At 35.9% G+C, this 15,788-nt stretch overlaps 1 protein-coding gene and 1 long non-coding RNA gene across 2 annotated transcripts; both read left to right on the forward strand.

Annotated features, from left to right (window-relative positions):
• Positions 1-5,723: 5,723 nt before the first annotated feature.
• LOC132066464 (zinc finger BED domain-containing protein RICESLEEPER 2-like) lies at positions 5,724-6,726 on the forward strand. Its single transcript, XM_059459772.1, has 2 exons — positions 5,724-6,207; positions 6,293-6,726. Exons 1-2 carry the CDS (start codon positions 5,724-5,726, stop codon positions 6,724-6,726), a joined length of 918 nt encoding a protein of 305 aa, XP_059315755.1.
• A 14-nt stretch (positions 6,727-6,740) lies between these two features.
• LOC132067036 (uncharacterized) lies at positions 6,741-7,710 on the forward strand. Its single transcript, XR_009416993.1, has 3 exons — positions 6,741-7,094; positions 7,183-7,259; positions 7,351-7,710. It is a non-coding gene; the product is annotated as an uncharacterized LOC132067036 (long non-coding RNA).
• Positions 7,711-15,788: the final 8,078 nt, after the last annotated feature.

Consider the following 15,788-nt stretch of genomic DNA (forward strand, 5'->3'; position numbering starts at 1 on the left):
CATATATACGTACATATACTTATACATATATCATGTCATAGCAAGGCGTACGTAGAGCTCAAGGAAAATCATGTAACTATCGGAGTGACATAAGGTCGAACCTCCGATTGTATTATGAAATAATCATGGGCGCTTTATCTCACCCCGAAAGAACTAGTAATGGGCGAGACTATCAAAGGAGAGTGACATCATGAGAAATCATGGGACAGAGCATAAGGCATCATTTCGTTTACCTTAAAACCTTTGAAAATAGTCATCGTTCATGAGTAGAGCTGAAACTCAAGAAGTGGCTTAACATTCCATATCGTCATATTCGTGGTAAGAACATACCCTTGACATTCTCATCATAGACTTCTTCCATATCCGGCATCATCATTATCATCATATCATCATAGAACCATGGTCGTCGTTTTAGTCATTAAGACTTTCAATATTGTAAAACTTGGTTTTTGGAGAAAATGAATATTTTGAAAAACACTTGTAACCCTTTAGGAAGGAAAATCATACATTGGGGTCAAGAGTGTGTAGTTAAAACGACTATTGTTTGGCAAATCGGGATAATAACCAAGAACTTTCATTGACTATAGTGCGGAAATAAGCCAAACGGGACAATAGACGGTGAATTTGGGAATAGTGGGCCCACCTCGAGTCAAATGAGGGCGTACATGCTTTGCGTATAATGTGTTTCATGACACTACTTATGAGAGTCTTAGGGTAGTCGGGTGTTATTCATGCGAGTTCTAGATGTTTAGGGGAGCTTTTCAACATTCCATACAATTTCTATTTCAATTCTACCGAATGAATAGTAACCAATTTCAATCTCGGATTTCTAAGAAAGGAATTGTCACGAGGCCCATGTTCAAGCCTACTACATCTAAGACATGTCAAAGAAGGAAAGTGAAGCCTTACATACCTCTTTTTTTCTCCTTCATATACTCCAAATCAATTTACTAAGTCCGCCAAAATCTACGATTTGGTCACATTTACCAATTGTCAATTTAAGCATCTAGAAGTTGAAATTTGAAGTAATCATTTGCCTACCGAAATTTCGGCAAAGATCTCCCCCGTAATTACACCATACCACCAAGTTCAACTTGGCTAATTTCAATCAATCAATAATCGGGAATTCAACCCGGCCAAACTAACAACGTTACCAACAATCACACTAACAATTTCAAGCAACATACTACTTCCTTCAAGGCTTTCCAACTCCAATAAAAACAATAACAACCTTGTGATTTATATCCCAACAACACCATACTAACATCATTGTATTCCATATATGCAAGAACATTATATTCCACCAACATAAGCTTTTAACATGAAATCCACAATCAACTTTCAATTCATCATACCCATACCATTCGCCACGCACACACATGTATATTTTTCATGAATTTTCCTCTTTTCTTTTCATTACAACAACAACAACAACAACCACATGCTACATAGAATTAATCCATTCTTACTACACAACATCACACATACACGTCCAACACTATATATATACGACCACACACCAACACACATATTTTCATAATTTTTGCCCATTTCATCCTCACATAATCCATAATAACAACAACTAAAATGCCAAGTGAATTTAATTCATCATTTCTATACCATGCAACACATTTTCGGCCAAACACCATACATATGCATATTTCATGAATTTCTTCATTCTACAACACTCATAATCACCCATAACACATAGAAGAAGGTTAAATTCTTACCTTTCCCTTTCAAGTTTCCTCTTAGTCAAGGTTACGGATTTGTCCAAGTGAAGGATTTTCTTGCTCCAACAACTCTTCCATGTTGTAGGGGACCTCCAAATGAGCTAGAATATTAGGAGGGAATAATTTTCTCATCAAATTTCCATGGCTAGATTTTTCTAGCCATGGCCGAAACTTGGCCCTCTTTCTCTCTCTTTTTTTTTTTTTTCATCTTTCTTGTTCTTTCTTTCTCTCTTTCTTAAAATATGACCACATATATATACATATGTCTTCCACTACTTCCATATTTATGCTTAGGTCCTCAAGTTTGGTCACATGCCTCTCTTCTTTCCTTTCTAGATTTTCTTCTCTTTTCTTGAAATTTCTTCAAGGCAACAAAGATGACTTGTTGTGTCATCTTCTTTTTTTTTCTTTTTTTTGTTGTCACATGGCCAATATGGCCCTTTTAGAATTTTCATGAACCTTTTGTGAGATTACCATTTTGCCCCTCAACTTTTCTCAATATTACCATTTTATCCCTAGCCTTCCGCATTATTTCCACTCGCCCATTTTGCGAATTTCTCTTCTTGCCCTTAGCCTTTCTCAATATTTTCCATACTACCATTGCTGCAATTAATATTCCTAACAACTCGCACATTAACTCGAAATATTCAAATGTACGAAACGCGAGGTATAACATTTGTCATCATCCAAAAGGGGGATATTGATAGTGTTGACACCCGATTTTATCCCCCCCTTTTCCAAAATATTTATTTGCGAATAGTTATGTATACTTTACCACAATTATTTGCTTTCTATTAATATGGTCGTTTTTCACTATCCAACTACAGTCATCGCCTATTATCGTTATCAGTATTATTATTATTATTATTATTATTATTATTATTATTATTATTATTATTATTATTATTATTATTATCATTATCATTATTATTATTATTATTATTATTATCATTATTATTATTATTATTATTATTGTTTTCATCATCACCCTCGTTTAATATTATGATTGTCATGATCATTTTTAACTTTCCTATTTATCATCTTACGCGAAAATGCATCGCATTTATTTCATTAATTACTTTCAGACTTTACAAATGTTGTCGCACAACTATTACGATATCATGTAATTTTATTTGAGTACTAATAAATACATTTTATTTAGTAATATTTTAGCACGGGGTAATATTGTGATTGAATAAAAAGTGGCTTTCACCTTAAATTTCGGAGCCCAAAATAACCGTTGCAAGAAATCAGCCCACATTTTTTACACCCCAGCCAAGCCCAATTAGCTGCACCCGGCCCACCTTTCTCTTTAGTTCATTAGGGTTCTTTTCATTTTTCCTACGCAGCCATGCAATTGTCGCCTTCTTCCCTTTTCCATTTCCATGAAAAACCTTTTCTCTTCATCAATCTTCAGTAGGTTTGTCACGCCATTTTGGGCAAATCTTGTACTTTTTTTCGTATCCCCCCATCTCAAGGACTGAAACGGCTCTTTCTCTCCTATCTTCAATGATTTTAGTCAACAAAGAGCCAAAACGATTCTGAAATTTCAGAGAGGAAATCGACTTTTCAGAGTTGGGATTTGATTTCAAACAACCCTTTGGTTTTCGTTTTGGAGCCAAAAAGTTTGAAATCCGAAAACCCTACTTGTATCCTATAAATATGAGCATTTTAGAGTCCATGGGGGGAAGTTTTTCAGATTTCGCCTCCTCTCCCCTTTCAATTTCCAAAGCCTCTGTTAGCTTAATCTTCAAATACTAGCTTTAAAAAATCATCTTCGGCTTTCAGATCTCTGTCCACTTTCAGCCGTGGAGGAGAGTCGTTTGGTTCTAACCGTGTCATTTTGTTCTTGAGCGAGTTTGGATCGCGTCGGATCACAGACCCCTGCCTCAGTTCGCTGCACTCAAAAGAGGTAAACAATCCTTCTTTTAGTTAGTTTTAATTTCAGTTTAGGTAGTTTAATAGCACTTATATGTTCATGTATGTTTCATTGTTTAGTTGATTTAGTTCCAGTTTAGTAGCTCAGTAGCATCTGTGTATGTTTATGTTTTTAGTTAGTTTAGTTTCGGTTAACAGTGTTTATGTGTTCATGCCTTAATTTAATTTAGCTTGGTTTCAGTTTTAGTAGTGTTGATATGTTCATGTGAGTTCATGTGTGGATGATTAAGTTAATATTGTTTGGTTTTAATTTATTGGTATGCTCATAATTAGGATTTGTTCTACTTAGTTATATGATACTTTTGGTTTAGAAAGCAATAGGGGTGGGCATAAACACCGAAAACCGAAAAACCGGACCGAACCGAATTAGTTCGGTTTTTCGGTTTCGGTTTTTTCGGTTTTTCGGTTCGGTTTCGGTTTTTTTAAAATAAACAATTCGGTGTTCGGTTCGGTTTTCGGTTCCGGTTCATCGGTTTTTCGGTATTCGGTTAAACCGAAAATTTAATAAATAATTCTTACTCCCCTCACCTTTAGATCACTTAGCAGCTGGTTAGCCCACTCCACTTTGAGTCTTTCTTAGGCCCACTTTGGCACTTTGTGAACTATCTATCCAAATTAGTATTACTAAGCCCATCCAGCTATCTATCCAAGTCCAATTCGTCTCCACTCTCCAAGACTTCAACAACCAGTGAACCAACAGATCAACCATTCATTCATTCAACCCTAACGCCTCCTCCTCTCATCTCCTCTCCTCCTCACGCCTAACCTAACAGTCCGACTCGTCACTCCTCAGTCCTCACACGATCCACACTGCTCTGTCCAACGGCGGCGGGAGCGGGAGTTCTCAGGCACCTCACAGGCTCACACCAAGGTAATTTCATTTTCTCCTTATAATTTCTTTGTTTGATTGTTCTTTCCTTTTCATAAGTTTGAACCTTAATTTCTTTTTTCACTGAACCCTAGCTAGTTTTGGATAAAGAATCACTGAATTTGTAAGTATTGGGTTGGATTTGTTTTAAATTCTTTTCCTTTTCAGTAAAGTTTAAATCTTTATTTTGGGTGTTAAATTTTCTTAAATTATCAGTGGGTATCTTTAGAATTGTAAAGAAAAGAAGAAGATAACATCTGATAGTTTTGGAGAAATCTGGGCAAGAATTATTTATACTGTAATTGCTAGATTTTCTTTAGGTGCATAACTGCATATTTGCTGCTTCTTGTTCGGTTTTGTTGAGTGTTTGTTGAACTGCTCTACTGCTATAGAGCTCTATTTTTTTTCTTTGAAACTGGTAACTGTTGCTATAGAGCTTCTATCTTATAGTTTCTCTTTTTAATTTTTCATAGATGGCGGATGAAACTAGACTAAGTGCGGCTGGTTCAACTGATAGCTTACCTAATAGGATGATAGCAATGACATTGACAAGTCATGACACCCGGACCCGGTGTAACAAAGAAAAGAAAAGAAATAAGTTCTAGGTCAGCGGTTTGGGATCATTTTGATAAGGTCGTTGTGAATGGTATTGGTAAAGCGAGGTGTAGACATTGTAAAAATCTTTATGCCGCTAATACAACTATAAATGGGACAACGGGATTGAGACAACATATAAATTTGAGGTGCCCAGTATATAAAGCCAAGATTGAAACTTGCACTCGAGAAAAGATAAATTTTGCATCTAAGGGTGAGCCGCTTTGGGAATTTGATCAACAATTAATTAGGAGGGCTTTAGTTGAGATGATAATTACGGATGAGCTACCATTTAGCTTTGTAGAAAAGGAAGGCTTCAAAAAGTTTATGAATGTAGCCCAACCTTTATTTCAAGTTCCTTCCCGTAGAACAATAACAAGAGATTGTTATGAACTTTATGGCGAGTTGAGACTAGATTTGAAGAAGAATTTTAGAGAAGCAAAATCAAAAAATGCGCCTACTAACGACACATGGACATCATTGCAAAGAATTAATTATATGTGTTTATTTGCTCACTATAATGATAAAGATTGGACGTTGCATAAAAAATACTGAATTTTTGTCCTATCACTAGTCATAAGGGTGAGCATATGGCAGAGGCTATTAGTAATTGTTTGCTTTATTGGAACTTGGATAAGGTTTTTTCTGTTACTGTTGATAATGCTTCTTCCAACGATGTTACAGTTAGAGAATTGTCTAAACAGTTAAATATGTGGGGAACTAATATAATGGATGGTAAGCATCTTCACGTGAGATGTATGGCACACATACTTAATCTAATTGTGCATGAAGGTTTGAAGGAAATTGATGCTTCTGTCAAACGTGTTAGGCAAATGGTGAGGTATGTTAGATCATCTTCGACAGAAGGAAGTCACTTTAAGAAATGTTGTGAAGTTCAAAGGGTGGATTGTTCTAAAACATTAGAGCTAGATGTGCCTACTAGGTGGAATTCCACCTACTTGATGTTGGATACGGCACAAAACTTTGAGAAGGCCTTTGATAGGTTTGATCTTTTTGATGAGAATTTTAATAATTATCTTTCTACTCATGTTCTTGAAGATGGAAGTGTTGCAGGTCCTCTTCATACGATGATTGGGTGAATGTAAGGAATGTGATAAAGTTTCTTGAAAGATTTCACGAGCTCTTGTAAAGGTTTCAGGTTCACATTATGTTACTTCTAATGTTCATTTTGAGGATATATGTGAGCTTGATGTATATTTGAAAGTGTGTTTAGCAAGTGAAGATCTTAATTTGAGTAAAATGGCTGAGCGGATGAGAGAAAAGTTTAAAAAGTATTGGGGTGATCCTGAAAAGATGAACAAAATGATTTTTATTGCTTCCGTGTTGGATCCTCGTAATAAGTTTGTGTATGTTAGCTTTGGGCTTGAAGAGCTATTTGGGGAGGAAGTAGGAAAGAAAGTAAGTGAAGGAGTGTATGATTATATGAAATCTTTGTTTGTAGAGTATCTCAAAAATTATTCAAGAGAATTTCATCATAAATCATCTCCATCTGCATCTTCTTCATCTCGATGCTCATATCCGATGTATCTTCTAGTTCGACATCTCTTTGAGAGCAAAAGCTTTGAGAACTAAGCAGGTTGAAGAAACAAAAGGAAGATTCTGGTTGTGGGGGTGCTAAATCGGAGTTGGATAAATACATTAGTGAAGAACAAGAGCCTGAAGATGAATGTGTTGAGTTTAAGGTCTTAGATTGGTGGAAAATAAATGCTCCTAGATTTCCCGTGCTTTCGGAGTTGGCTCGTGATGTGTTGGCTATTCCGGTTTCTAGTGTGGCATCGGAATGTGCATTTAGTACGGTGGACGTATTCTTGATCCATTTAGAAGTTCATTGACTCCTAAATGTGTGCAATCTCTTATTTGTGCCCAAGATTGGCTTAGAGAAGAGACTAAACCCGTTAGTGTGGAAGAAAGTTTGGAGTATCTTGAGCAACTTGAACTTGGTAAGGTTTTATATTTTTTTGTGTTTTTTAGTGCAAAAATCATATACTTATTTATGTTGTATGACATATTTGATTAAATTTCCTTTAGAGATAGCAAATAGTGGAAGAGATCCTTGCATTGTTGATGTTTGATTTAGGGAGTTTGATTGCAATTTGCTACTAGTGGTAAGTTTAATATTTTATTTTGTATTTCTATTCTTTTATCTTGAAAGTTATATTCTAACTTTTGGTTTTGTCTTTTTTTATTATGTTCAAGTTCAACAATGCCTCCTAATGCTCGCTCACATGTTTGGGAATATTTTGCGGTAGTTCAAGACAATGAAGAAGGGCGTAAATTAAGGTGCTTGACATGTGGTATGATACTTAAATATAATTCAAGAGTGAATGGCACATGTTCCTTGATGAAACATATTGGGAAATGTCTTGAGCGTCAACAAGAGAGGCAAATTCGCCTTCAAATTTGAGCTTGTGTTTTGAATTTGGTGAATTTCGGACCGAATTGTGATTGCTAGTGTTGTGTTAAGACAATGGATTTAAGACTTAGTTTGTGACAGCTAATTTTTTGTATTTGGAGCTAAATTTTAAGACATTTGTGTTGTTTATTTATGTTGTTTGGCGTTTGGTCTTTGCTCGTTTTAAGCTTATGTTATATTGTTATTTGTGTTGCTTGTTTTTGCCTTGTGCGTTGTTTTGCGATCTTTGGCTGGCTATTGTTATTGTTTTAAGTTGAAGGCTTTAAGCCTAGTGGTTTAGTTTTGCTCTTTCGCTTGTTGCTACTCGATTTTTGTGCCAATTTGGTAGCTCTTGCCATCGATTTTAATTTCTTGCTCTTGTTTTTTGTATTAGTGTTGTGCTGCAGCTGCTGCTTATCACTGTGGGCTGTTGCTACTGATTTTTCATTTTTGTATCTGCTACTGATTTTTGTGCCAACTTTGGCCACCGCTGCTCTTGATTTTCGGGTGATTTGTGTCTTACTTGGTGCAAGCTTTGCTACGGATTTTCTACGGATTTTTGTGCCAATTGATAAATGGGCTGTGTCTGTGTCTTACTTGGCTGCTGCTAGCCTGCTACGGATTTTTGTGCCAATTGATAAAAGTTGTTGGTGAGAACTGAACAAGAACAGCTCCAAGGAAAAAAAAATGCAACTACATGGCTTCATAACTATAATTTGTAGAAACACCTCATGTCCAACATCTGGTCATATTTCCAACTCATAACAAGAATGCCTAATACTTTTCAATTTGATATCAACTTCTGCTACTGTTAAGTTATGAATGCAGTACAACTTGATTAAAATGAGCCGTGCCTAAGTTTTAGAAAATGAAAGAGTTCAATCTCACTCAACAGAATGACAGCTACTATGAATGCCAAAATTCATGTTAGGTAGTGGCTTTTTCCTGTGTCTACTGTAATTGATGAACAAAAACGGTGGCATTTAGCCCCAAATAGAGGAAGCTGCTTGTCAACTCTACTATTCTAGTATCCGACATCCGTATTCAACAATAATTTGGCATTCAATTCTTAAAAACGCAATATCCTCTCACAATATCACGATTCCATGGGCCACTCAATAATGTCATAATGTCACAAGAAAGTAGTTAATGCAGTGAGGAACATATGAATTCCTTCAACATTTGAAGTATAAAGTTGCCGATAGCCTTCACCGTGTTTACCAAATTCCGGATAGGGAAATAAATCTGCGTATTATCACCCTTCTCTCTTTGAGATTTTGTTGAAATATTGAAGTAGACAAGATTAAGAAGAAAACTGTATTTTTTTAATCACAAAAGAAGTTAAAGAAATTCAGTTAAAACTCCACCAGTTAACATTCAAATAGTATTGTCTGCTACGACCAATCAATCAAGTATCCCAGTCTCCAACAAGTAGAAAACCGAATTAGAAAAACCGAAACCGAACCGAACCGAACTTCAAAAAACCGAACCGAACCGAATTAATTCGGTGCGGTGTTCGGTGTCCACTTTCAAAAAACCGAAACCGAAAAAACCGAACCGAAGTTTGAAAAACCGAACCGAAGAACCGAACGCCCACCCCTAGAAAGCATGTTAGGTCAGTTTTTCTGTTTATTCTAAGTCCGAATGATGGTCAAAATGTTATCGTTAGTTTTCCGATATCATGTTTTTCTTCAACGTTGGTGATACTAGTCTGGGATTATCCCCTTGTGTTTAAAATGGTAGCATAGGTCAGCCCTCGAATCCGTTAACCTCTTTACTGTCAAAACGCATGCCCATGCTTTATATTGCTATCATGTCTTATTCTATGATGAGTGTTTCTTTTCTGTGTCCTGCTTTACTTAGGTCCCTTTAGATCATTATTATGCTTCGAAACTGTATGCTTGCACTTTTGGGAATGGATTGACATGAGTATTAAATAGCTAGTTGTTTGTTGAACCAACTTTTCAGCTCAAAATTTGGTCAAAGAATATGCATTAAGATCCAGTTATACTAGCTAAACCTCTTTAGTGAAGTTTGATTCCAAATGAGTAAGTTGCTTGTCAAAAGGATAGAAAAGGTCTCAGAGAATAATATGCGCTCCTTTGTTTTGTTAGTAAGAGATGATTTGAATAGGCTCTCTTTGGTATTCTTAAAAACGAGGTAGAACAGGGAGTTGATAGTCAATTTCCTAGTAAGATTCAGCTTCAAATCTGTAATGCTATCTAAACTGGCGTTTGTTTACGTGCTTAAAGACAAAATATGCCTTCCTAAGTAATGAGTAGTAATCTTCTTCCTTTTAACTTATTTTCATTTTGGCATATTCTGATGTTTTAATGAGCCCAAGGAGGTTTGTTCGGTCCTAATGTTGTTTTGGTTATTGTTTGTTTATATGCTAGGTAAGTAGTTCATTATTAGTTCTGTAGTTTCGTTAATATGCTTATTTAGTTATATTAATCTTATTTAGCTAAGCATGTTTAGATATTTTGGTTTTTGTCCATCATTGGCTGTTTGTATGACCAGTTGTGATTAGTTGCTGTACTAAATAGGTTCATTGCTTCACTTGTTGAGAATTGTACCATGTTTATCCTGGTTTGCTTTAATAAGGTGATATATATTACTTTAATTTGGTGGTTGAAGCTGTGATCATAGTCAAATGATAAAGGCCCTCCTGTTTTGCTTAATAACTGAATTGCTCGGCCTGCTTAAGTTTGTTTAATCCAATAAAGTCTTATATGATGACTTATTTTACAGTTGAGCATGATTTGATATTTATTTAGCTTAGCCTAGTCAAAGTATACTTAGCCTAAGTTCATCTATGTTTAAGAATGTGTTGTATCCTGTTATGGTTAATCATGGTTTACATGTCATATGTGTGTCATGAATCAGTTAGTTACTGCATAGTAAAACCCCAGATGTGGATGTTTCTCTGTATGCTAGTCTAGTCTTGGTTTTACTGATGATTGTTATTCCATTATGGTATTATGTGCAATAAGGTGCCTTGAATAAATGCATTAGTGAAACCATAAATGGCCTAAATGTACTGAATGTCCATGTATTCATCCTGCCTTGGATCAGATTGGATCATGATTAATTTTTGTGATTCTCGTTGTCCCTTTTTGATTAAGTGAAGGGCTGATGTTATGTATTCCACTCTATACACTGAATGTGGGGTTGTGTGGTATATTGCCATGACTAAGTGAAGAAAATAGTTATGCATTCTGTTGAAGGGTTTGTGAAATTATACCATGAATGCTTGCTGTTATATTTTTTGATATCTTGCTACTATTGAGGAGTAATAGAACATCTTCTAACTCTTTATTTTCTCCCTTTTTCTATCTTGCATGAATTACCGGAGCAATGAAAAGTCTCACGAGAGAATCGACGAGGCCGCTATATCAGGCTACAATCACTGCATTTCCTCTCGTGTCCAAATTCGTGTCTCTAATGGATCGCATCTTAGATATCCAAAGCTCTTGTTTTGGGGGGGGGGGGGGGGGGGGGGGGGGGGCAGCCTATACGAAGGGCTTCCTGCTACTTTATTTCGATCTCTTTTAATTGCTTTACTTGCCCTGTCTGTTACGGAATCATTAAGTGTGTAGTGGGTAGCTTATTCATAATCTGTTCACCTAGAATTATTGTTTTGGTTAAGATAGAATAAAGAATTAATTGGTTAGCATCACCTATTCTATATGTACTCATTTAGACCTTTAGACAAGTTCGGAAGGTTTTCCCATAGGGGATTTAAGTCACATTTTGCATTCATAATTTAAACTGGTATGGAATTCTTAGACTCAAGTTTAAAGATAATCTCAATGTCCAGAAAGTAATTTCGTTTGGCCTAACTTTCAATCAATAACTTAGTTAGCCCTTTTCACATTGTTTAAAAGATCAAAAATTGATACATGGTTTCCTTAAAAATAAAAAAATAAAATAAAATAAACAAAAAAAGGGGGTACAAAGAGGTCTTCAGCATTTGTAAATGTAAGTTCAAGAAATAATATGGTGCCCTTTTTGTTTAAAGGCTTTAAAAACTATTGTTCTAATGAATACTTGTAGTCTTAATGATTTTTCGTGTAAAAATGTACTCAAGGTTTGTTTTTCTAAGCAATATGGGAAGCAATCTTTAAAATGATATTTTGCTAGAATTAATTTTCGCAACTCTGGTTTTCAAACTCATTCATGACTGATCATTTTTGAAAATAATGTTTAACTACTGTCCTAACTTAACTGAACCGGTAATGATCACTTTATATATTATAATATTATGTACTTTATGTAACTCTCGTATAATCAAGCTTTAGACTAATTAACCTAAGTTTAGCCGATTAACCGTCTTTTGACGGATCTTAAAGGATGCTTAACCCCTTCCCTTTAGGATAATTAGGACCCTTACCTAGAACTTATTAGGTTCGTAAGACTTTAAAAATGGAGTTTAGTTTAGCTTTATCTTAGTTAATAATTAGGTGTCCTAATTCACCATAAAAATAATTAGGTGGCGACTCCTTAAATTAAATAATTAGGAATCACCAATATGTTGTACTCCGCTTTGACCCGGTCTAAATGGGGTATAACAGATAGTTCCAAGTGCTTTCGTGTTTTGATGATTGTCAAACTATTTCAGAACCAGATAGAGACCTGGTCTGTCATCTGCTCTCTGTGCACCTTGCACCGTCAGTAGAGAACAATTGTAAAGCCGAGCCACTTGTTGCACAAAAGTACAGCTGTGAGTTAGCCCATGCTTTAGGTCAAAATGAACAAGTGGTCTTTTTTGACCCCACATGCTCCCACTATATATACAACATGATGGAAACATATTTGGTAGACTTGAGAACCGAATCTAAATCGTGCAAAGCTGGCCACACAAGTTCTCAAGATCTCTCAAGAACAAAGTTACTTTCAAGCTGAAGAACCAGATCCTGATATGAGTTTAGTCTATGTTCTTTAGGTTGTTGTAAGTCTTTGTTCATATGCTTTAAATTATAAACCTACTCTTCCCAAAAGGAAGCTGCTTGTAGGTGTTCTAAATTCTCAACGTTGCTTCTACAAGCTCTTGAGTGGTACACTAGGCTAAAGTTAGCTTAGTTGTGTTAGTTGAATTCTCAAAGGTTGCTTGTTGGAAAAGTGTCTTCACAAGAACTTTGAGTGGTACACTAGGCTAGAGTTAGTCTAAGTGTATTAGTTTCCTGGGCTAGAGTTAGTCAAAATGGAGGTGCTTGCAATCGGAAGCATTGCAAGGGTGGAGGGACTACGGGGGTTAGTTCCTAGGTTGTATAAGCGTTATTGTAAGGGTGAGGGATTATGGGAGTTAATTCCTAGCTTACGATAGAGTTGTAACCTGACATTGCTCGTGTAGTGGAGTTGAAATCCTACTGGGGTAGCTCATGATTTTTAATCCCTTGAGCAAGGAGTTTTCCACGGTAAAATCGTGCGTTCTTTACTTGCTGCATTGCATAAGGGAACTGGTTTACAACTTTGGTGGACGCTACTGCAACGACCAGTCCGGTCGTTTTGAGTATTTGAAACCTTTTTCCCGAATGACACTTCTTGTAGGTTCAACATGAAAAATATAACTCGCAGGGACAGTTGACACGTGTCTCGAGGCACTTGGATGCGTATCAAAGAAGAAAATCAAAACTAAAATCTTTGAGAAAAAAAATAAGAGTTGACCAAAGTCAATATTCGAAGTAAATGAACCGGGAATCAAGACTTGAAAGTTCCTATAGGTCTGTATGGCGTTTTCGGACTTAGTTAGATAGTTTGGACGGATCCCAAAAGGCTCGGGAGAACGCTTAAGTTAAAACTAGTGATTTCAAAAAATAAGAATTGACCATAGTCAATAGTTGACTAAAAGTTAACGGATTCATAATTTGAAAAATTCAACAGGTTTGTATGATAATTTTAAATTTATCCGCAAGTTTTAGTTAGGTTTTGATGAGTTCTAGACGGGTTTTGATCGTGTTGCATTCGTATTTGATGTTTTGACGTAGTTTTGAGCATAAATGGTACCACATAAAGCAAATGAACTATAAATTGTGTTTTGATTGAACTATTGGACCCCTAAGAAGATTTCGGAACCATAGCAACAACAATCGTCGAATTCCGGTGTCGTACGAGAGAATTATGGTCATTATACCTTAAAAAGTTGTTGGTGCTAGAAACATAATACATGCACCAAGTGACCATAAAATCATATGAGTAAACGTGAAATATTCTAGTTTGGCCACTTTATTAACTTACAAACTATATAACACTGATCACACACTTATTGTTTATTTAATATAAGGACCAGTTTTAGTTGTCAAACAATAAAAACAAAACATAATTATTACATTACGTGAAAATAAATTGTAATATTGAAATAGTGCAGAATAAACTTTATTCATAGAAATTCATTACTTAATAGTCCAAGAACATTCAGTACTTCAACATAAAATTACTTATGACAAAAATGATTCAACAATAAGATTAAACATTTCAATAGAATTTGATCAGACAAAATTCAGCTTCAAAGAATCTTAAGAAATCAAAATTAAAAGGCCATTAATAATTTTATAATAGCTTTAAAGCATTTTTCTGTTGTTGCTCATTGGCGGAATGTTGGAGTAAATTATTTCCACAAATATTCATTACCATAACAAATATTAGATTCCATTAGATTCTTTATTAGCATATCATCAATTGATTAATAACATTTAAGGTTAAATTGTTAACTTTAAACGTTAAACAACCCCCCCCCCCTCAAGAAAACATTAATTCAGTCGCCAAACATTAAACAAGCAATGTTAATATTTAATAATCAGTGGCGGGTTCAGAATTTTCACCAAGGGGTTCAAAAAATAAATCGTAGTGCCGGAATTTGAACTTGGAACCTCAAGGTAAATTTTGAACCCCCTAGACCACTGAGTCAACCTCTTGTCTTTTGTTTAGGGTTTCAAAATCTATATATGTTGATAAAAATGTAACGACCCGTTTGGTCGTTATAGTCTTTTCGGCATTTCCGCCCCTTTTCGAGCATTGGTTAGCTCACTTTTGACCCGAGGGGACCGTTGATGCGCTTCCCGAGGTGTCTAGATTTTATTCGGGCGACTTTTTGTAAAATTTGGGCTTTAAGTGAAAAAGAGTTGACTCAAAGTTGACTTTTGAGTAAACGGACCTTTTTAGAAAATTCGTCGATTTCGAGAGGTCCGGATGGTCATTTAGAACTTGTGTGTGTATCTGGTTCGGTTCCCAATGCACTCGGATGCATTTTGGGACTTGGGTTGGAAAATTGGAATTAAGGTATCGGGGGTTGACTTGGTCAACGAGACCTCTATTAGGAATTCCGAGGCCACACACGCGTTCGTAGCTTGTTTTTATGTGTGTCTATATGTATGGTATGTGAACAGATGACCTCGGAAATTAGTCAAAAAATCGGATTGAATTGTGAATTTGGATGGATTTTCTGGTGTCTGGTACCCGCTTTGGCGGCACCGGCACGCAGACAGTATGCCATTTGGAGCGGTCACCCCTACCGGCCCAGAGCGATCCAGCCATTTAGGCTTGACCACTGAAGCGGTCAAGGGACCGCTAGAGCTGCTCCGCTAGCCGGTCCCAGTGTCGCTAAAGCGGGTGACGGGCAGTGAGTATTATTAATAAAGTGTTAAAAGCCTTTAGTCCCTCATTTATTATCATTACGAAAATAGAGCTCTTGAGATCTGTTCTTGGAGACTTTTAGTGAAGATTCTTGGTGGTAAGTTTCCCTGTTCCTTTTACTATTTCATTAATCCTAATCATAATAGATTCCCCCTTCCCTTAATAATTCCTTGGTAATGGAAGATAAAAGTGGGTTTTGATGAACATTCTATCTAGGCTTATTAATGATGAAATTGATGGGGTTTATGCTAGATTTTGATGAATCTAAGGTTGTTAATCATTTATATTCCATTATTGGAGTAGAATTCTTGAATCAAAAAGTTAGGGTTTATACCCAAATTTGGGGGTTTTGCTTCAATTTCGAAATTAGGGGATTTCACGATAAATTAGCAATTAGTTAATGGGTTATGATCACCTAGTGCTTAATTTGATATTTTGCTTCCGAATTTCCCATTTTGACCTCATAGGCCCCGTTTCCCCAAATTCTAGGGTTGGATTTGACCTAAATTGAAATATAGCAATATTAGTATCATTCTTCATGATTTCTAATCTAGATTTCGATTATTCCTAGACTTTATTGATCTTGAGGCTCAGCAGAAGGGGAAGGGGA

The sequence above is a fragment of the Lycium ferocissimum genome, chromosome 8, assembly GCF_029784015.1.
Source record: "Lycium ferocissimum isolate CSIRO_LF1 chromosome 8, AGI_CSIRO_Lferr_CH_V1, whole genome shotgun sequence".
In the NCBI taxonomy this organism is placed as follows: Eukaryota; Viridiplantae; Streptophyta; class Magnoliopsida; order Solanales; family Solanaceae; genus Lycium; species Lycium ferocissimum.